The 22,739-nt window shown below is 40.6% G+C and overlaps 1 protein-coding gene across 2 annotated transcripts; it reads left to right on the top strand.

The window, feature by feature from the left end:
- Positions 1–307: 307 nt before the first annotated feature.
- Positions 308–21,360, top strand: LOC146673593 (uncharacterized). 2 transcript variants are annotated; one of them, XM_085390482.1, is made up of 20 exons: positions 308–672; positions 2,338–2,418; positions 3,212–3,362; positions 3,461–3,588; positions 3,891–4,126; positions 4,655–4,728; positions 4,858–4,958; positions 5,069–5,295; positions 6,031–6,134; positions 6,226–6,327; positions 7,120–7,235; positions 7,946–8,181; positions 8,306–8,349; positions 8,444–8,559; positions 9,215–9,450; positions 9,680–9,789; positions 11,078–11,193; positions 11,557–11,792; positions 13,738–13,844; positions 14,069–21,360. In XM_085390482.1, exons 1-20 carry the CDS (start codon positions 456–458, stop codon positions 15,162–15,164), a joined length of 3,834 nt encoding a protein of 1,277 aa, XP_085246608.1. In that variant the 5' UTR covers positions 308–455; the 3' UTR covers positions 15,165–21,360. The 2 variants fall into 2 exon arrangements, with proteins under 2 accessions (XP_085246608.1, XP_085246607.1); XM_085390481.1 differs by lacking the exon at positions 6,226–6,327.
- The last annotated feature ends 1,379 nt before the right edge of the window (positions 21,361–22,739 follow it).

Here is a 22,739-nt window from a genome sequence, read left to right as displayed (position 1 = left end):
CGTATAATTATATCAGTATTTATTAAAAAAGAACCCCCGCGCCGCCGCCGCCCAAAAAACCCATTTAGGTTTATTTGGCACTAACTGCATTTCCATCACAATAACAGCAGGTTTTAATACATATAATAGGGAGAAATCATGATACATGTAGATTGTGCTCCGAGGGTTACTTAAAAAAGTGTCGCCCCTGTGTTTTCCTGTAGCCTAATTGTAACTTTATTGTAATTATATTGCTCCACTTTCTGTAGAGTATGCAGGAATATTATTTATTAAAAAAAAATTTAATTAAAAAAATTTAGTATGGTCTTTTTCTCGTTTGTGGTTCATGTTTCCAGCCGGGCAGCATTTGCTGTTGTACGTCGCCTGTAGTGTAACATCCGTACCGCACGTTCCCCCACGCGCGTTAATTGTTTCATCTCCGGTAAAGAAGTGAGCGGGACCCACGGAGCCCCACCATGGAGCCGGACTCATCCGACCCCAATACGTCCAAAACCGACATGCTGAGAGGAGTCATCGCCGAGAAGCTCACCTTGGCCGCCCGGGAGATCTTAGCGGTGGTGGAGAAGACTGTAGCCGACTACGAGGAGGAGGCTGTGGGTTTCAGGCAGGAGATTGACCGGCAGAGGAGACTGCTGGAGCTCCTGCAGCCTGAAGTCAAGTTAGAGGCTTTAGGTCTGTGTGTGTGGATAACAGAACAGTGTGTTGTTTCCTGCGGAGAGAGCGAGAGCTCGCGTAATGACGAACCCCGTTTACAAAACACTAATTTAACATTTCTTTGCTTGACGTGAAGCCCATTGACATTCGAGTATTCATCTCAAAACCTGATTATAACACTCCTTAATTTGGTATACATGTAACACCCCTGAGCCATGTCATATTTCAGAATTTTAAGTTTTTATTGGCTCGTGGTAATGTCACAAAGCTAGCCTTTGGTTTCTCTTTAAGTGAAATCCGGTGGGCTTTTAAAGCCTTGAAATGTCGTTTAAAGTCAGCTACAGCTGCTATAAAACCCTCTCTAGAATGATGACAGAGTCATCGGGACTTAAAAAACCCATCCTAGTGACTGATTTAAATAAACATTTTAAATCGTTTCCCAAGTTGCGCCGCTGTTCCCGAATCAAAACAAAGATGGCGGCCTGCCGGCTACATGGACACAACGGTGTTTGTTCAAGCGCTGTGGTGCGATTTTACAGCGCTTGCCATGACTGTTTCTATTGAAATTTATTTAAATCAACTATAAAAAATACTGTGCTATAGTTAACACACAGCTGTGCTGTGAAACCAGCGGTTTTAAGTTCCCAACGTATATAATGTTTAGATATTACCCGTAACCTTTTTGGGGCGGGTGGGGGTGTTTCTTTTGACTTCGTCGTTCATCTTCACATTAATGTCTTTGCGAACCTTCAAATAAGCATTGACTTCTCTTGCTAATAATCACAGTCCTTTATTTTTTTGTAGACACCCATTTTTTAGAACATATCCCTTATATATTTAATTTTTTTTTACAGCTGTCTATGGTTGGATCTGGCCTATGTCATGAAACGGGATATCCTTAAATGTGCTCTCTAGCCTTCAAGTCTCTGCGAGGGGCAGCCAATAAGAAACAACGTGGTTAAAAAGGACTCGTGTCACTCAAGAACCTCTAGCAACTCTAGAATTTCACTCACATGTGATGTGACAATAAAAGTGATTTGATTTGATTTGATTTGACCTGCCGAGGAACAGTCATGTTTCCCTAGGAACCAGTTGTTGCTAAGTGCTTGTCAGCTGGCCTGTGTCCATGGGTTGTTCCGTGTATGTAGTTTGTGTAATAGTGTAATAAGTTTTGTCCACGCATTTGCTAAAAACAGTTCCACTTACCCTCTGACAATAAAATGTATGTAAATTGGACCTGACCATTCTGGGGTTGAAACAACAGGTAGCTCCATGTGCTTTGATTTAGCAGATTTGACACAAATATAAAGAGACTTTTGTCTCCTCCTGGGATCATACTGGGAATCTTTGGCGTATTAGGCCGATGTAGACACCACTACACAAAGGACTTTCCCCTGGAAACACCTGCAGGCACGCAAAAGCCTGTATGGACACCAAATAGCTGCCATATGTGAGAGCTATTTGAATGTGGGAATCCTGGAGTCTGCAGTTTGTTTACATGTAAATCAGGTGAATCTAAAGCTTAACTCATCTACTGCTGTGACTCAAGAGAATGAAACAGGTTGCTCGTTAATCAGCAGTGTCATCTGCGCTCATAAGAATAAGAATAATTCTGACGTGAAATCTTTTTTTTGATTGTTTTGTTTTATTACTTAATAACACTAAAATGCTTATATGGTGCAGATGACCAGCAGCAGTTTTCCCTTTGTGAGGCTGGAGGAGGTCGACTACCAGAAGATCAGGAGCAGCACAAATATGAGCAGAGTATGACTTTTAACCTACTTTGATATATGTAAACAAAGTCGTCATATTTATATTTGTAATGGATCAAGATGCACAGAAACATAAGAGATCTATCTATCTATCTATCTATCTATCTATCTATCTATCTATCTATCTATCTATCTATCTAAACACTGATGTTCGTTTGTATAAATGCAGTTCAAATTAGATGTGGTGTACTGCAGGGATCCTCTCTGGGCCCACTGTTGTTTCTGTTTATGTCATTTGGTACTTTTTATTTGACTTTGTCAAATGCATTGCTGTAATGAACAGTTTGTTGGGCATTATAACCTCCCAGTATTTTTCTCTTAGTAATAAGTTGAATTAACTAAGCTGAATTTGAAGCTGAATTTCAGAAACAACAAAATTTCCCAAATTTGAGACATAAAAGACTGATAGAGTCAAACATTTGGAGTTTTTTTAGTGTTCAGGTAAAAAAATATTTGACTGCAATTTGACCCCAGTCAACGGACAGTTTCAGTTGTAATCACATGTTCACGCACTGAAGGGGAGAGTGTAATTAACCGTCCTACAGAACTGCTTTAATGTTCAGATAATGGTTGGCAGACTAAGTAGTGATAGAAGTGTTCATTGGAGCCTCATATAATTGTTTTTTTAACAGCAAACAAAATTTGAAGACGAGAATTTAAGTAATAGCGTTTCTTCCTCTTCCTGACGCGGCATGTTAACTGTTGTTTATTCATGGTTGCACATTTGTATGATTAATGCTGTCATGTGGGAAAACTAAATAAATAAACTTTGAATTTGTTTCCAGGGGTGGAGGACAGCCAAAGCCTGGGATTCTCAGGCTACAGTGAGGAACAAATAGAGGAAGACGAACATGAAGATGAGGAGGAGGAGGAGGAGGAGGAGATGGCACAGCAGTGTTATGAAGCAGCACCACGGTTACAAGATACAGACACACTGTAAGTGTACAGACACCGCTCTGTGTGTGCGTGTGCTGTTGTAACATTTGTGACTCATCTGCTGATCTTGAGGTTATTTTGTTCTTTTCCTTTTTTAGGCTCGTGCCTTCCACGGTTCAGACTGACAGACGGAGAGCAGACAGACCTTGGATCAGTGAAACGCAGAGTTTCGTGGACCTCAGGATCCGCATCCTGGACTCGATGATCGACGTGCTTTCAAAGAGGGGTGAGTGTGAGAAAGATGTAAATAAATAAACCATTACTGTTGCATCTTTAAGGGTTTGGATTTTACTCTGGATGTTTTTCCCCATATGATTTTAAACTGAGGACATGGAGTTTTATGGGCAATGTGACTGCTGCAGATACCTCATAATGTATTTCAGCTTATTTGGAGCATTTGTAAAATACAGCTAAAGCACAGGAATGAATAAAAAGTCACTTTTTGTGTTTTTAATCAAAGCCTGTAGTCTGTGGGTGAAGCTTTTCCTGCAGTCTAGATAAAAACTTGTCTATCCCTCTGCATCGCAGTGTTTCAGAAGTACCCACTTCATGAGCTGCAGTGTCGTCGTGGCCTTCAGGAGGCCGACTTCCTGCATCTGCTTAGGTCAACCTTCCCCCAGCTGGCTGCTGATGAACCTTTTGACATTTTTATAACTGACAACACCAGAAAGCTGCAGCCTCTGAAAATAGACTTGTGGACTCCGGAGGCGATCGAGAGGACCATCAGGGCAAATGGGAATTCTGCCCTCTACATCCGCCTGAAGGTAAGGTGCCTAATGTGTGACGCCCTCGCTGGAGTTAACTTCCTGTAAACTATGTTCTTGACTTTGCTCGTTGCTCTGATGGTGTCTTTTGGAGAATGAATCATTCAAGCATAAAAAGGCTCAAACTCAAGGGATGAACCAGTGTTGTGTCTACACAGAACAGAGGACTTGGCGTAGAATCAGTTTTAAAATGGATCTGCAGGCAGTTTGTTTTCATTTCTTTAGTTTTATTAAATTAATCTATGAAAAATGCCAAAAGTAAAGCATTTTTGCACCAACAAGGTGATTCCTGAAGAGCTATTATGGTAAAAAAGTGTCATATCTCAGCATGGTGTGCAGTGAGATACAACAGTGAGCATCCACAGCCATCTGTAGAACACAGTGGAGGCTCTGTCATGATGTGGGGCTGCAATCCAGCCAGTCTAGTTGGGATCTTCTCATAAGGAAAGAATCGTGAACAGTCCTGCAGTCTGACTCGTTTTTGTGCCATTTTTCTAAAAAAAAACTGTCAAAACATCTTTATTTCAGAATCAGCAGAGTTTAGAAGCTGAAGAGGAGCTTCAGCCATTGCACGGAAATAAAGCTGCTGCTGAGCACATGAGGTACCTCAAGTATTCAAACGCTGCTGTAAATAACCAGTAAATATAGAGGACAAAAACAAACAGATACATCGTATATAAAAGGCTAAATTATTTGTTATAATGTTGTTTTTGACTTCTTTACTCTTTCAGGAAGAGGGTGGGCAGACCTGGGTTCAGGAAAACACAGACGCATGTAATGATCAGAATCCGCATCCTGGGTAAAATGAAGTCTGACGTGCTCTCAGCCAGAGGTGCGCCCAATAAAACCTCCAGTTTGGTGTCTCTTTGGACAAACTGTGTCTCTTTGTGACTGTGAAGTTAAATAGTAAAAGCCTGTCCATGTGTGTTCATTGTTTTTCAGTGTATCAGATGTGCCCGCTTCATGAGCTAATGTGCCCTCGGGGTCTACAGGAGGATGACTTCGTGGACCTGCTGAGGTCCACCTTCCCTCAGCTGACTGCCGATGAACCTTTTGACCTCTTTGTGAGTGACAAAAGCAGAAAACTGAAGCCTCTGAAAGTACGGTCACTGACGACGGAGGAGGTGGAGAGGGCTACGAGGACTTCTACGCTCTACATCCGACTGAAGGTGCTGATTCACAAAGACCTTTGTCTGCTACTAAAAAAATCTTAGCAGACAAAGAAATAATCTGGTTTATTGTCTGTCTTTGTGTTTTCTGAGAATCTTGAGCATTAAATAGGTTGTAAAACTCCACGTGTGACCAGTCAGGAGTGCCATTTGTACGGTGGCCCTGAGAGGCCAAACGGACTGCAACTTAAGAAAACACCAGCAATAAGAAAAATGCTGCAAAAGCACACAAAACACACAGAAATAGAAAAAACTAAAACAGAAATAGGAAAAATCAAATTTCCAAAAGCACAAGGGAAGTGTTTCTGGGGAGACAATAACCCGACGGACCAGTTGCAGGAACCAAAATATGCTAAGAACTGCACTGAGAGACACTTAAAAGAAGTGGAGGATCTATCGGTTTGTGAGGAAAGAAAAGATCAGAGTTAAGTGTGTTAGCCTAACTATTAGCCTAAAAATCCATCATCAGTATTAAATGAATCATGATAAAACACACCTAGCATGTTTTGGGTTCCTGCAGCTGGTCCGTCGGGTTATTGTCTCCCCAGAAACACTTCCCTTGTGCTTTTGGAAATCTGTTTCTTTCTATTTGTGTTTTGTGTGTTTTTGCAACGTTTTTCTTATTGCTGGTGTTTTCTTAACTTGAAGTCCGTTTGTCCTCTCAGGGGCACCGTACATTTGCATTTAACTACACAGACCAACAGTACACCACTAAATCTTTTCTTTCTTCTGTAGCCGTCGGAGGAGCTTCAAGCCTCAGCGAAACAGTTCCTGAGTGTAGGAGATGTTTTAGCTGAAACTCTTCCATTGACCCTAAAACCAACCAGAAAGAAACCCGGGTAAGTCAAAACCTGACTATAATAAATATTGGCTAGTCAGCCATAGCAAACAGATCTGTAAAAGCCTAATTTTAAGGTTTTGCATATCAAGACAGGATGAAAAACAAACTCAGTCAGGCTGTGGTCTGCACTTGACTCTGGTGACTGCAAAGTGGCCAAATCATCACCCCACTGTGCCGACTCTTGGTATGAGGTGTGTGTGAACTTTAACATGCTGACTGAGGCCCTTGGAGTCTGAGATGGAGCTTTTTGGTTTCCTGTAGTTTCTCCGGGCATTGCACAGTCTGACCTTGTGGTGAATGTGCTGGGGCATTTACTCCTGAGAAGATCGGCAGCTGCTTTGAATGTTTCCACTGTAGAAAATGAAGCAGAATGATGGATGTTAGATTCTTTGGTAACTATTTTTTTCTCGCAGATACAGTTTCTTCTTTAAGATCATTGCTGATGTTTTTCCTCCTCAGCATTCTGTTAACACACACCTGAATGCTGCGAACCATCAAACTGCCAAAACCTCTGCTTTCCTTTAAGTTAAATGCATAATGAGACAGTAGGGCTGTGCGATATGACCAAAATCTCATATAAGACATCTATCGTCCCGATAACGATATAAATCACAAAAATTTTACATTTTCTGTAAATTCTGTGAATCTCGGGCAGCTCGACTTGCGCGAAGTGTTTCCAGCTGGGCGTCGTGTAGCTGGAGTCGAGTGTTTTAACTGATGCATGAAACAATACATTTTTAGTCATAAGTTGTAACGGGCGCCGTTTTTATTACACGGCGTGCTGCAGGGAAAAGCCTGTTCTGACGTTTGAGTCTAAGGTTTATTTTTTAGCACCTGGCGGCTCTTTTTTGCTTCTCATCCGTCAATACTCTGCATCTTTCACGTGATTCAGTTTATTTTGAAAAGTCTCAACAGGATCTTGAGCTTTATTGTGATTCATCTCCTTTCCTTCTCCTTTTTCATCTTTGTGTGTTGTGTCTCAGAGTACAGTCTGCTAGGAGGAAACCTACCAAATCTGAGCTCAGTGACCCATTCACACATGTGGATTTCAGGGTCCGGATCCTGGAGGACCCTCTGATGGAGGTGCTCACACCCCAAGGTAAATTGAAAGCTTTTAGCTCTGAGGTCACATCTCCAGTTCCTGTATGAGGTGATAATAATAATAATAATAATAATAATAATGGATTTATATAGCGCTTTTTTTCAAAGCGATTTACAATGCCACTATTCATTCACTCTCACATTCACACACTGGTGGAGGCAGCTACAGTTGTAGCCACAGCTGCCCTGGGGCAGACTGACAGAAGCGAGGCTGCCATATCGCGCCATTGGCCCCTCTGGCCAACACCAGTAGGGTAAAGTGTCTTGCCCAAGGACACAACGACCAGGACAGAGAGCCCAGGGATCGAACCGGCGGCCTTCCGGTTACAGATGTGCTTCCCAACCCCCTGAGCCATGGTCGCCCCAACAACAGCTTGTGTCTCTCTGGAAGCTTTTCTGCTGAGACTCTGAAATGTTAACAGTCTGTCTATAAAGAGGCTCTGTGAGTGCCTGCAGGCTTGTACAAAATCAACACACGGGTCTGAGTCATGTTAACGTATTAATCATATTTAAAGAAATTTCGCCTCAAATAACATTGGGTCGTTTTAAACCAAATGACTGTAACTGATATATAACTGTGAACCTTTTCGATTGTTCTCGGTAAACGCCGGCTGTGACTGTGACCAGCACAAGCTACAGCAGCAGTATATCCTCTGTAACTCGTGTTATTAGTTCAGACTCTTACCTACTTGGCTTTTGTGTTCCCAGTGTTTCTGAAAAGCCGCATTCAGGAGCTGCGGTGTCCTTATGATCTACAGGAGGCTGATTTCCTGGACCAGCTGAGGTCTTCCATCCCTCAGCTGGCTGCAGGTAAACCTTTTGACATCCTCACTGCTGACAAAAGCCGGGTACTGCAGCCGCTGAGTGTGGACACGCTGACACCGGCGGAGATCCACAGAGCCATCACCTTAAGGAGAAACACTACTCTCTTCGTCCGACTGAAGGTACCGTGTAAACTTGAGACCAAGTATCTGATCTGTCGCTCATAAAAATAAGGACAGTGTTGCTGTTTTTGGTGGAAACACTTAAGATACAAACCTTTTTTGTTTTTACCTTCTGGGGGAACAGGGAGCCGGTCCGTCCACCCCAAATCCAACCAGACTGGACACCAGGTGAGTTAATGTTAACAAGCCTCAGCTGCTCATTAATCAATTTAATCTCTCGTTTTATCGCCTGATCGCCATCACTAACGTTATTGTGTCCCAGAGTTCAGTCTGACAAGAAGAGCCTGGGCAAGCCTCAGCTCAGTCGATCAGACTCCCACGTAGATCTGAAGGTCCGCATCCTGGAGGACTCTCAGATGGAGGTGGTCGCACCCCAAGGTAAATGCACAGCTGCTACTTGTGTGTCCAGAAACGGCTTCAGCTGCCATCCATACACAGCAAGCTTGTGGATGCTAGCAGACAGCAGAGCTATTGTCCTCTGCCCGTCCTTAAAAATGTAAATGTAAATAATTAACTTTATTCCTTGTGCTGTGGTGACACGGCATGGTGTGGTCTATGACAAGTACTGCATATTGTATATTATTCGAAATGGTTTTGTGAAATTTTCTTTCAATGTCAACTCTGACTTTGGGCAGTAACCATGAAGGTCTAATGGTTAGCCACCCTAGGTACTCATGGGTCTACTGTGGATGCTAGACTGCTAACAGACAGGCAGACGAACTGAGCCGATTACATACTCCTTCCCTGCGGGGCAAGAATTACCGTGGTCTTGACTTGTCTAGTCTTTGGAAATGAAACAGTCTTTAGAGACCAGCAGAGTGGGTTGAAGCTGTAAAACATGAATGAGAAATAAAAAAGTCTGATTTTACATTTTCATAAGAGCCCTGACTGTGGTTGTTTGCTTCAGTTCAATAACAATAAATCAGCCAAAAAGCTTCCCAGCATCTTTACTGTTTTTAGTTATGTGTTGTACACGTCATGGATAACTGAACAAGCTGTGACTGAGTGGATTCATTTTTCTCTTTCCTCTTAGTATTTCAGAACTACCCACTTCACAAACTGCGGTGTCACCGCAGCCTGCAGGAGGACGACTTTCTGGAACTGCTGAGGTCCACCTTCCCTCAGCTGGCTGCTAACGTACCTTTTGACATCCTCACGGTTGACAAAAACAGGAAACTGCAACCTCTGAATGTGGAGTCACTGACTCCAGAGCAGGTCTACAAGGCCATTGATTCATCAAGGATCAATACCCTCTTCATTCGACTGAAGGTACTGTGACTCACTACATTTTAAAATACTCCTACTCGACATTATCCGGAAACCTTGTACAGCAAGTACAACATTGCTCTCTGGTACAAACGTGAAACTAAATGTGGATGCCCTTATCATGCATCGAAGACTGTTTTCTGCTGAAGCAAAGACATTTTGTGATTTTTTTTTTTTCTCTTTTTTTTAAAATTTCTTTTCTTTTTATTTTTTTAATACGAAACTCTTTCAGGCACCAGAGAAAGTCCAGGTTGGTGCGAGGAAGCTTGAACACCTGCAGAAAAAAGTGGACACAGCTACAGAGTCGTCATTTTTACCTGAACAAACTGTGATGCATGGGAGGTGAGTCGGTCAAACTATCAGTCTTAGCCGTTCAATAGAAATCTATAAAGAGACAGGAACATACGTGTGATGATACTTGAACCTTCAAACTCGCATGTGGTCGTGAGTGTTAGGTAGTAACTGAAGAAACAAGACTGTCACTGAACGCTGCTGCACTTCACGGCACCAGCATACTGCCAGGTTGGTCGCTGCAAGTGCAGCTGCCAGTGATGTCGTCACCCAGCCCAATCCATTTATGCTCACTGTTACGGCACAGGAGGCGGCTGTTTTGTTTTGGTGTCCTCACTCAGATAATGTCAGCACTGTGTTGCAGGATCTCGCTCTGTATAATCTGTGACTTTGAGCTTCACTATTGATTTATCATTAAAACAAAAGTAAAAACCAACATTTCAACCCTGGAGCGGCAGCAGTACAGCTAGACCTAGTGACAGCAGCTGGTATATCAATTTGATGTCAGCTTTGTCATAATTTTACATAAATTCCTTGGGGATTAATAACATATCCTGATTCCGGTCTACCACACAGCAGGTATAAAAAGGCTCCTAGATTTCAAAGTTGAGGTGGTGTCTTCACATGGAGGTTCCCTGGACCTTGGTGTTACCCAGTAGGCCATAGAAAACATACCTGTGGAAGGGTGCACTTTATAGTCTCCAGTTCTGTCAAGTTTAGAAAAGTTGTGGTGTTCACTGATGTACAATCACTGACAGTGAGTTGGAAAAATATTGTCAGTATTCCTGTGCATCAACTTTGTTGGGATACTTTAATGCTCCAGTCAACACGACCTTGTTCCTTGGTGTCCTCCACCACACCGGCCAAAATGGACTAAATAATGTGGGGGGTTCATTGAGCCAGTCAGTTGCTGAAGGTGGTGTGGATGAAAATTAAAACGTGCTCTATCCAGCTTTTTTGTGGGTTGTTCTTGGTGTGGAGTGCTTGGTAGATACGAAGACTGTTCCAAGGTGGTTCAACAATGGGCCCAGTTCAGGAGCTCAAGGACCTGCTGCTGAAGTCTTGGGATCGATGACCTGGATGACTGAGAACCTTCAGAGACACTCGCTTTTCCAACTTTTCCGGTCTAAGAAAAAAAGTATTTTTTTGCAGATTAAAAAAACGTACTGAACATTGTCTTACTCTGCTGCAGTGACAGGACTTAAATTTGAAGCTAATCTTTACTGCTTCCGGAAATATTTCTCACATTTGTTCAACTTATTAAAATAGATAAAGGTAATAACTGTAAAGGGGCCAGTGTAACGCTGTGGTGTCTGTCTCTAATGTTATTGTTTCCCAGGGATCAGTCCGACAGGAGGAAGCCTGGTAGGCCTCGGATTAGCCAATCAAGCTCCCATGTAGATCTCAGGATCCGCTTTGTGCAGGACTGGGATGTCAATGTGATTTCACCTAAAGGTAAATTTAAAACTGCTCATTCTGTGTTCAGATTGGTAACAAATGTGCACTGATATGTATTTTTAGGGCCATACCTAAAAATTAGATTATTTAGATATGTGTTTGTTTAGGTTTTCAACTTTCAGTGTCAGGATTTGGAAAATTAGGCAAAGTTGGACAAAGTTGCCTTTAGGATTGCTGTCACTAGGGTTTTATATCAAATTTATTTTAAAAAAAATCTGTAGGCCTAATGCAGCAGTAGCTTGTAAGGTGAGCTGTCTCTTTTTTTCTTGTTAATGTTAGTACAGTCAGCATACTGTTTGTTGTGTTTGTCTCATGGATAACTACCTGCCTGACTATTGGAGTTTCTCTGTTTTTTCTCAGTGTATAATAAGTACCCGCTTCATCACCTGAAGTGTCCTCGAGGCCTGCAGGAGGCCGACTTTGTGGAACTGCTGAAGTCCACTTTCCCTCAGCTGGCTGCTGATAAACCTTTTGACGTCCTCACAGCTGACAGGAACAGAAGACTGCAGCCTCTAAAAGTAGAGCTATTGACTCCAGAGGAGCTGTACAGAGCCATCAAGGCGAGTGGGAGCATTGTCCTCTTCGTTCGACTCAAGGTACTGCATCTGACTGGGTAGATATTTGTGTTGTCCTTCAGAATGTCTGTGAAAGATCTAGATAGATTAATTGACCAAAAGTCTAATAAGTCCAACAAAAACTGAAGTAACACTGCTCTCTGCTTTAAATGTGTGTCCTTCATTCTACAAAGGTAGAGCAAATCAAGATGCAAACTGTAAATTAATAACATTCACCTCCAAAGGAAAGTTTCCATCTTAATGCTGCAGTCGGCAAAAAATTTCATAAGGTGCAACTTTGAAGGCACATGTTCTCCAGTTCTTTGCATCACATCTTTCACAATTTTATTACCACTTAGCAAATATTTGGCAAGTGTTTGCAGACAAATTGGCTCCTTCTGTGAGGTCTACTGGCAACCAAATCAATCGTAGGACATTTTTGTTCCAGTATTCATTTCGCAAATGTCGCCCGCTCAACAGCAAGTACCCTCTAGCAACCACTAACCAACCAACTGAGGTAAAGTACACTTTTCCCTAGCAACCAGTGATTACTAGTCTCTACGCCTCTGTGACTGATGTGTTTTATATTTGCCTCAGAAGTCGGATGTCTTGGACTGTGAAGTCAGGGCTAGTTCAACTTGAGATGTACATTCCAGTTGAAAATTCCAACTGGGAGCTCTAAAATTCTTACTTCTAGGTTCAAATGGAAATAATCACGGGGCCTTAACCCTCTGGCGTCCAGGGTATAATTGGCCGTTTTTGACTACTTTTGATTTTACCTCTATATTTCACCTTTAAAATATGTTTTTCTTGCCTTGTTTGGTATCATTATTTTCAGCACAACCTCAAATATCTGAAATTTGAGTTATTCTTTCATTTTGGTATACTATATTAGCACAGTTGATCTAAATTCAGACAAAAAATTCTAAATCTGAGTAGAAAAAAGTTATATTTTTTACTGTAAAACCCACAAACATGTTTAACGAATCATTTTCATAACTTGAAATGCAAATAGAAATTGTACATTTCTAAAAATTATGCACAAGTTTTGCAAACAACAAAGTTATCAGGTACTATTTACCAAAAATGCAGCCAACACCTCAGGCGTTTTTTTATATAACCATTTAAATCTATTTACAGAACAATCAGGTGTTCTGCACCAAATAAGAAGGCACACAAATGATTTGTGCCAGTCCAAAAAAAATAGTTTGTGTTCAGTATAAGACAGAGGAGAACACCACAGGTCTGACAGCAGGAGGTGCATCCGTCCAGTTTTCCATGTGGGACCAGCATTTACACTGGAATCTGCCTTTGACGGCTTTTTTAGAGCAAATATGAAATTCAGCAGTCTAACTGACACACAATACGAGACAATAACTACACAACACACTAACTACAGCCTCCAAACACGCTAAACGTCACTAATGTCTCACATAGGAAAACTCTCTCACTCTGTCTTTCGCTCGCCCGCTTTCCGTCGCGGGTGTCACTCCTAAAAACTTCCTCTTCTCCCTAAACAACCAAGTGTCACAGGTTGCCTTATCATTTTTTTGATTGGCTGACATGGTAAACTCTAACACCAATAGGGAAGGGGTGTTATTTCTTTTTCTTTTTTCACTCGCAAAGGGAGATATACTAGCGATATCTGTAGAAAACGCAGTTTTTACCGTCCTTCCCGCTGTAAACGCCACTATTTTGTTCAGAAAAAAACATCGCGTGTATTTTTTATCATAACTCTGGTTTTACGTGGCCCATCGACACAATTCAAAAACTGGTATATAGTTTGAAGTCCGCACTTTTGAGCCAAGTTGAAATGGAGACTCCGACGTGCTGCATCTTGTAGCTGTGTCGTCTTAAATTGGTCATGTGATTTTGACGCGCCGGCGCGTCCGGCAACCCCAGGGGGTTAAAAGTTATTTTGATGTATGCTCACGTACCAGAGGTTAATGATTTCTAATTCGACTTTATGTTTTGGATATTCACGCAGGCACCTGAGGGAGTCCAGACTAGCGCGAAAAAGCTTGACCTACAGAGAAAAGTTGACGGCACTGAAGAGTCTCCGTCCTTTACCGAGCAAACTGGGCTGCACATGGGGTAAGCACCCCCTGTTAGATCCAATTGTTAAAAAGTCTGAGGTTTGCTGAAAGAGTCTAACTGGACAGATTGCTTTTTATGAAACATTCACTCCCAATCAATTCATGCTCTGTGGTGTTAGAAGATGCTACACAGACACCACTTTGAATATCTCAACTCACCAGTAAACTGTTTGTCATTAATAACAACAATAAGCCCTAAACTTTAAATTTCTGTTCTCACAGAAGCCCTCATCAACCGGAAGAAAATCCAGTGAACATTTTCTCAAACAGCTCAACATCACGTCACAAAGATGTGGAGCTGAAGGAATCTGAGGGTGGTTTGGAGTACACTGGTCTCTCGACCTTGCAATCTTTAATACTTTATGAACACAACGAGTTGAGTGATGGGCTTCCCAATGAGAAACCAAACATAACCAATGATCATCTGGTGAACGGTGAACCCGAGAAGACGAAAGGGAATCGACGAGTCAAACATTCAGTCATCCGAATAAAGAAGGCAAAGCAGAAAATGTTGATTCACAACAGCGAGGCTCTGCTGTCCTGTAAAGTCTGCCAGATTTTACGTGGGTCGACAAACATGCTGATCAAACACGCCTGGAGTCATGTGGACGAGCGAGAAAGGCTCTGTGGAGTGTGTGGAGAGCAGTCAGTGTCTGCAGAGCAGCTCAGGAGTCATCTTCAGACTCACCAGAAAACGCACACCTGCAACATCTGCGGGAAGTCCTTCCTCACCGTCGTTGGCTACAGGGGTCACCTCGCTCGACACAAGGGAAACACGCCGTACAAATGTAGAACCTGCCACAAAGCGTTCCCTGAGAAGTGGGTGCTGAAGAACCATGAGTCCCGGGTCCATGCAGTGGATAAGCCACACAGAAAAAACTTTTCCAAGTTGAAGCTCAAACTTCACCGGCCGACCAATCATGCGGGGGGGAAGCCACACAGCTGCAATGTGTGTGGGAAGCGCTTCCGCCACCTGGATACTTTGTCTCAACATGTGGCACTTCACTCGGGTAGCACGGCAGCCACAGACAGACGGATCCATACAAAGAACCACAGCAGGGAGAGGTTGTTCGCTTGCGATAAATGCAACAAGAAGTTCTTTCACAAGTCAAACGTGGTGACTCACATGAGAGTCCATACTGGAGAGAAGCCTTACAAGTGCACACACTGTGGGAAAGGTTTCAGCCAGGGCCACTGTGTGAGAAGACACCTCCTGATCCACCAGAAGAAGTACCACCAACAAACAGAGCAGCTTAGTAGGGTTGAAACTGAAGACAGTTATGCTAAGGTGGACAGCATGCCCTCTCCCCAAAAATGAAACTAAAATGTGGTGGGTGTGTACAGTAGTGACCCAGAGGGGGAAAGATGTGCCTCACCCTCAATACCAACCGATCTCTGGGGAAAGTTAGCTTATAGGTTTCTAGATAGTTAGAAGGTGAGTGTTCAAGACGGCCCAGACGGTAGCGGCTGAAGTTCAAGGGATGACAGTGGTTCCTGATAACGTCACCAATGTAAGAGGGTACCATCCATTTATTTCATGTTTTCTTTCACTTTTTAACAGTGGGCTGCTTTTTTTATTCTTACTTAAACTAATGGTTACGTTCAGTGTTCTTCACAATGTCAGAAAGGCAACTTCTCAGGATCAGCTGAGGCCTTCGAATGCCTTGATTTGTTCAGACCAAAACTCTGAGACCCAAAGGTTATTCAGTTTACAAACAAAGTAAATACTGAGTATTTTTTGTGTTTACCAATAAAACTAGTGCTCTTAAAGCAGGTAGGGCATTATCTTTTTTGGCCAGTATTAGATATTTGCCAGTAAATGAAAATTTAAAATAAAGAAATAAGTACATTAGTAAGTACACATAACAAATGTTATGTTTCGTGTTTCAAGTGGAAAAATAAAAAATATCACCTGAGATATTAGAATATCAGTTACCGGTATCCTTCTTAAAACTCCAGTATTGGTCAGGTTCTAAAAGTAACTTTTTGCATGTAGTGTCCACAAATTTTCCAAGTTCCTTCACTATGGTTTTTTGTTTTCGACAAAGATTCAGCATATTAAGGCGTGTTTATGCTGCTATATGCTAGCAGCAATGTGGCAAAGGAATATCAAAGAAAACAAAATAATGGTTAGCGACTCAAAGGTTAGAAGAACTAAAATGTAAGGTTACTATGGTAAACAAAGCCTAGCTTCCTTTTTTTGGGATATAATTTGAGCTGGAGGAACCTTTAGTCCTTGGAAAGATCCTGGACATTGAAGCTTAATTAGCAGTACTGCGCTGAACCTGCACTGGCGTTTACCTGCACTTGTGAAACTGAGTTGATTGTGATAAACCAGGAGCTGTTAAATCTTGACCAGCAGTTACTTTGAAACTGGGGAAGGACAAAAAGACTTCAAAACTGACTGAGTCTACACATGAACTGCCAGAGCTGTGAAAATGGGAGGAAAAAAAGGTACATTTCCAACTATTGTGTCAGCATAACTAGCGTTTACGGAAGTCATGCTAATCAGTAGTCCACCAAATGTTATTAGTTACATTTCTTGAGAATGAACATGGTGCAGATTTAACTCAGTACTACAAACAAAGCGTAATGGTACAGGGAAATTAGTGTTTCTGTGACTTCTGGACGGAAGTAATGGATTGATGCTAATCTGCAGGAAATGTTAAATATTTTTCATACACATTCAGATGATCTTGTTCTCTGTTTGCACTTTTTTTTAGATTTACATATTCTTTTAAAAAAAGTACCTCTGTGCCCTAAAGATTACATTATCTCATTGTCAACAACCCCCCTGAAAAAAAATCATAGTTGTAACTCTAGCTGTCCTGTTTTTACTACATGTAGACCCCAGGATTAATGATAACTATAGTATCGCAATAGATTACAAGTTTAGGGAATGATACTTTACAAAAAGCACTATCCATATAGTGTTCCTTAGCAGTCTAATTGGTAAATGGACTGGTTCTTATGTAGTGCTTTTCTATTCTGAGCACTCAAAGCGCTTTACACAACTTGTACATTCACCCAAGCACTTTTTTTTTTTCTTTCAAACGCTGTATGCGAAGTGCTTTCTATCTAACATTCATACTCTGATGGATGCATCGGAATATGAACGTGGGGTTAGTATATTTCCAAGGATATTTGGCATGCAGATGGGAGAAGACTGGGATCAAACCATTAACCTTCCAGGTAATGGTTTGTGGTCACCTGCACCATTTGAGCTACAGCCATCTCAGCCAGTCTAGTGTCTACAGTTTTCAAATATTGTGATGGTAGATACCAATAACAGCTCAACATCAGATCAAGGTCACACCAAACCTAAAAAAATCAGTTAATAAAAAAAGAAATAAAGCGCTTTGTTACCCACGTTTTTTTTTTTTTTTGGTTTTTTTTTTAAGATAGTCTTCAAGCCTTGCAACAATATACTAGGTCTTGAAGGTTAGCAAACCCTTTTACCTTGACCTTCATGGTTAGCGCTCAAGGTCAAAGTCTTCTTAAAAAATTTCTTCAAGAAACCATACCAAGTATGATTGTATGATTTGTGTTGTTTTGTTTTTTCCATTATGACGCCATAGCAGACTGACACCAGCGTGTTTTAATAAAAACATCAAACATAAACATTATAGTATATAGTCCTCACTTTTTGGGAGGAGTTGCGCTCTCTGAGTGCTTTGTTAAAAAAAATTTAAAATTACATTTTTTTTTAAATGTCACATGTTGTTGATACCAGTAAAGAAAACATTGCTGCATTGAATACTTTCCAAATCCAAAAGTTTAATTTCCTTATACCATTGCTCATTTTCTATGGGCTCAAGTTGTTTTCAAAAATATTTTGTGCTTGTAAATCAAATGCGTAGTTGTGAACTGAGTTTTGTAACCTTGTAAACCAAAATTTCTGAAAGTGTTATGGTTGTGCGTCTATACAGGGTGGGACATTTATATGGATACACCGTAATAACATGGGAATGGTTGGTGATATTAAAGTCCTGTTTGTGGCACATTAGTATATGTGAGGGGGCAAACTCCTCAAGATGGGTGGTGACCATGGTGGCCATTTAGAAGTCGACCATCTTGGATGCAACTTTTGTTTTTTCAATAGGAAGAGGGTCATGTGACACATCAAACTTATCGGTAATGTCACAAGAAAAACAATGGTGTGCTTGGTTTCAACGTAACTTTATTCTTTCATGAGTTATTTACAAGTTTCTGACCACTTATAAAATGTGTTCAATGTGCTGCCCATTGTGTTGGATTGTCAATGCAACCCTCTTCTCCCACTCTTCACACACTGATAGCAACACAGCAGGAGAAATGCCAGCACAGGCATCCAGTATCCGTAGTTTCAGGTGCTGCACATCTCGTATCTTCACACCATAGACAATTGCCTTCAGATGACCCCAAAGATAAAAGTCTAAGTGGGTCAGATCGGGAGACCTTGGGGGCCATTCAACTGGCCCACGACGACCAATCCACTTTCCAGGAAACTGTCCATCTAGGAATGCTCAGACCTGGCACCCATAATGTGGTGGTGCACCATCTTGCTGGAAAAACTCAGGGAACGTGCCAGCTTCAGTGCATAAAGAGGGAAACACATCATCATGTAGCAATTTCAAATATCCAGTGGCCTTGAGGTTTCCATTGATGAAGAATGGACCCACTATCGTTGTACCCCATATACCACACCAAACCATCACTTTTGTTGTTCCAACAGTCTTGGAGGGATCCATCCAATGTGGGTTAGTGTCAGACCAATAGCGGTGGTTTTGTTTGTTAACTTCACCATTCACATAAAAGTTTGCCTCATCACTGAACAAAATCGTCTGCGTGAACTGAGGGTCCTGTTCCAATTTTTGTTTTGCCCATTCTGCAAATTCTGTGCTGCAGTAGCTGGAGTTTGTAAGGCTGCCATTTGTGAGTAGCTAATATCCGCTGAAGGGATGTTCGATTAATCCCACTCTCCAGTGACATGTGGGCTCTTGCTGAATGAAGCTAGGACAGCCACTGATGTTTCTTTATTAGTGACAGTTTTCTTTCTAAATGGCCACCATGGTCACCACCCATCTTGAGGAGTTTGCCCCCTCACATATACTAATGTGCCACAAACAGGACTTTAATATCACCAACCATTCCCATGTTATTACGGTGTATCCATATAAATGGACCACCCTGTAGATTAGAATGTGTGTTTGTATATAAAAAAAATTACACAAGTTACACTTATTATTAAGGTCTAGTTACAGATACACAGCAACAAACAAAGTGTAAAACCTTGTGCTCAAGTTGCCTTGCTGTGTGTAAGTTTCAACTTACAAATATGAATTTTCACCCAATTGTTCTTCCTTTCAGCTAATTGGTCAATGTCATGTCAATCACAAATTTAACAATCCAATCAGAGAACAGATGGATGTGGTTGTCGGAGGGGTACCTTACGGAGCCTCAGGTCCTGGAAGGGTGATGGTCCTTTCACGTGCCAGCCCAGCGTTGTCCTTCATCACCACGAAGGAAAACATTCTGTGCGTGTCAGAGTTCGGTGAAATTTTATAGATGCACCAACCTAAAATGTTCAGATATTTTGGTTTACAAGGTTACAAAACTCAGTTCACAACTATGCAAAATATGTATGAGCACAATTTGAGCCCATAGTTTTCATTGAAAATAAACATTTAGTTCATATTTGGGAGAGTTGTTGACAATAAGAGAAATACAGATGATCACCAGATGCCATCAGAAGACTTTTCTATGGGAAGTTTAACAAAGTAAATGTGATTCCGTTCATTAGAGGTCCCTTAAAGTTAAAAGTCCTGTTTATGTTATTTCATCTTATTTTTATAAGAAAATGTGAGTTTGTTGTTACCCGTTTCAGATCTGAACCTTTATTTATCTTTAGTATTTCAGAGTAATTTGTTTATGGGGGCAAAAGTAATTTTGCTGGATGAGTTCTTTGCTGTTTACGTATTAGTCTCAAGAACAAAAACTATTTTTATGTTTACAGGAGATGTTTGATAAGTTTTGACCAGCTCTAATTGACGCCGGTTGTATGAAGGTTAGTTTTATATTTGATCATTTTACAGTAAATGTTGTTTTGGTGGGTTGTTTCCTATGTTGGACCTCGGTAAAGCAGGCCTACAGATCGGCCTGCACCTCTTTGGCAATCAGCGGTAAGTAGTGCAACCCGACTGTTTGCTGGAGGTTTCTGGCTGTTGATGGGTGAAATTGTTTGTAAAGAGAGCGCTGCACCGAAAACCTCCTTGTGAGATTTCTTTTGGTGACACTCAGGTTGCCACAGTCTCAACAATTAATATGGGAGACAACGGTTGTAAACTACTTGCAGAGTTGTTTTAAAACTGAAAAGTTTGCCTCTAAAGAAAAAGCTAACTGCTCTTGTAAGGTGCAACTTTTATTTTGAAGATGAATGGTCTCTGTCTCAGTACAGCTTGGGACTTAGTTAGCAAGTGTTTGCAGACCCGTCTGTATCTTCCATGCAACCTGAGGGAAACCGCAGAAATCTGCTAGTGACCAAAGCAATCACGAGCAGGTTTTTGGTGCATCACTGTGCAGTCTTTCCAATGAGTTTTAGGCAGACAACTCCCAGCGTCCTCCACGAACCACTCAACAATTGACTTGGGATTACATATGTTGGTTGGCAACCAGTCTGTATGCCTGTGTGACTGAGGTCTTAGTTATAGTTGTTCTTAATTAATTCAGAGGCCTGTATCACAAAGTTCGCTGTACTAACAATGAACAAGAACAAAGTGCCCAAATGCAAAGAAAGAAGTGAAAAAAAATTTCAATAATGAAAAGACAACATTGTTTCATTTGTGTTATTTAAAGGTTCATCAACTGCAGTTGACCCCCAATAACCACATGTGAATAGTTTAAATCTACAAATACCTGAGATCCCTCTAAAAACAACTATAACTGCCTGTTTTAATAGTTCAAACACCAAATATAACTTAAACTGTCATCCTAATGAAGATAACCTGATAATACTGAACTGTGAATAGGTGGGGGTCGAGAACACTACTTTGTAAGTATGGCAGATTATTTGACAGTAAGGAGGCATATAACTGATGATTCCTCTGACTCCACATTAGATTGACAGTTCAGACTCTCATGGTGTGATTCACACTTAAGAACTCAAAAGCTGCTTGCTGCTGCAACATGCCGTGAAAAGTTGTTTGACATTTTTACTAACTGCAAAGCCATCCGATGGGCCGGATCGGACACTTCAGAAGGCCGGTTCTGGTCCACAGGCGGTGCGTTTGACATACTTGCTACAGATATTCTACAGGGAACGTCAAATTGTTTCCAGAGTCTGTGAACACCCTTGCACCGCCCCCGCAATCTGTGGGACTTTTATCAGCACACAGTCATTTTAAAACTCTTCGGGGTTAGTCATTGTGAATGTCGTCCTGCTTGGATTGTCTTGACTTTTGTTTAATGTGTAATGTCTTGTTGGTTTGTTGTTGAAATTTGGATTAAAGTTGTTATTTTTCCACTTCATTATTTTACCCTGTGTGCACAATTGTTTTTTCTTCTATTAAACATTTTATTGGAAAATATTCTAGTTGGATCAATATTGTGACAGTGTTTGAGTTTACTGCAGTAATCCCACCTGTGCAGAATCTATCAAAAGATTGTGTTAGGGGGTTAGGGTGAAAAGTAACTTCATAAGAAGCCAAATTTAGATCAGTGCGTTGAGCGGGTGACCACATGCCATACAGCTGAGAGCGGCCCGCCCGGGTTTGAGTCTGACCCGCAGCCCCTTGCCGCATGCTTTCCCCTACTTTACTGTCCTTTCTTCACTGAGTCTATCAATTTTAGCTGAAGAAGTCCAGAAAGAAAAATCTGTTAGACAGTTTTCAGAGATTTCATGTAATAAAATAACCTCCCTGTTTACTCTTAATTCTTCTCTATAATTTCTAATTAAATAGAAGTTTCTTGTATTAAATCCTAGATTTATATGTCAATGTGAATTTAAAAGTACAACTTACACTATACCCATTTCTTAACATTTTGAAAAATCATTTACATTAAACACCTTTTTGTTCAAAAGTATACTTTTAAAATACCTTAAAATGTGAAATTTAGTTTAAATAAAGTTATTAATATTTTAAAATTTAAATATAAAATGCAATTTATAAAATAATAATTAGAAAATACCTATGTTAAGAGTATTTTTGTGTTATATATTAGCTTATGTGATATAGTGTTAACTTTTCATTTTATTGAATTATTGAAATTTTAACTGTTTAATGGAGAACATAAAAATAATGACAAATATGTTAATTTGTTTATTTGTTAGATTACTTTTAATATAGCCAATTTAGTCTAAACCATTGGTTGTTAATAGTACTAAACTGAAATTTTAATGTTTGTTTTAATTATTTTTTATATTTAGTAATGTATATATGTATAACAATATGAATTAATCTAGAGGCTTTAGTGAATTAAAGTCAGAATATTAACAGACAACACTTTATTAGTAGATTTGATTTTTTTTTCTTTATAGTTTTTTTCCTTATGATTTTAAGCTAAATACCTGAATGTAACCATTTTAATAAAAGGGCAATAAGTTAAAGTAACCAAATAACAGAAATGACCATTTTTGTCATACTTGAATGTCACCTGTCATTTTGTTTTCAAGCAGCCAGACTTTCTTGTAATTTTTCTAATGATGTGTAGACAACGTCACAAAGCACCAATTTTAAATTATATCTTTAGTCACTTTGTTACTATCACCCTGTCACAAAAACACATATTTTCTTCAATTTCTATGTAAAATGACAAAAATATAAGTTTAATAGGTATAAAACTGTATTTTCTTATATTCGACTGAGCAATAATCACTGTGTAAAATCACTCAAATGTGCAATCCACTGGTATTCCT

Source organism: Rhamphochromis longiceps, linkage group LG3 (genome assembly GCF_057381845.1).
Source record: "Rhamphochromis longiceps isolate RC_006_pf linkage group LG3, R_longiceps_female_GT1.1, whole genome shotgun sequence".
NCBI lineage: Eukaryota > Metazoa > Chordata > Actinopteri > Cichliformes > Cichlidae > Rhamphochromis > Rhamphochromis longiceps.
Note: the sequence above shows the minus strand (reverse complement) of the source record. Positions and strands in the feature narration are given on the sequence as shown.

Coding starts and splice junctions, on each gene's coding strand:
- LOC146673593 (XM_085390482.1), top strand. CDS start 456: ATGGAGCCGGACTCATCCGACCCCAATACGTCCAAAACCGACATGCTG. Junction 4,729..4,857: donor GCTGCTGCTGAGCACATGAG/GTACCTCAAGTA, acceptor TTACTCTTTCAG/GAAGAGGGTGGGCAGACCTG. Junction 11,793..13,737: donor TCCTCTTCGTTCGACTCAAG/GTACTGCATCTG, acceptor ATATTCACGCAG/GCACCTGAGGGAGTCCAGAC.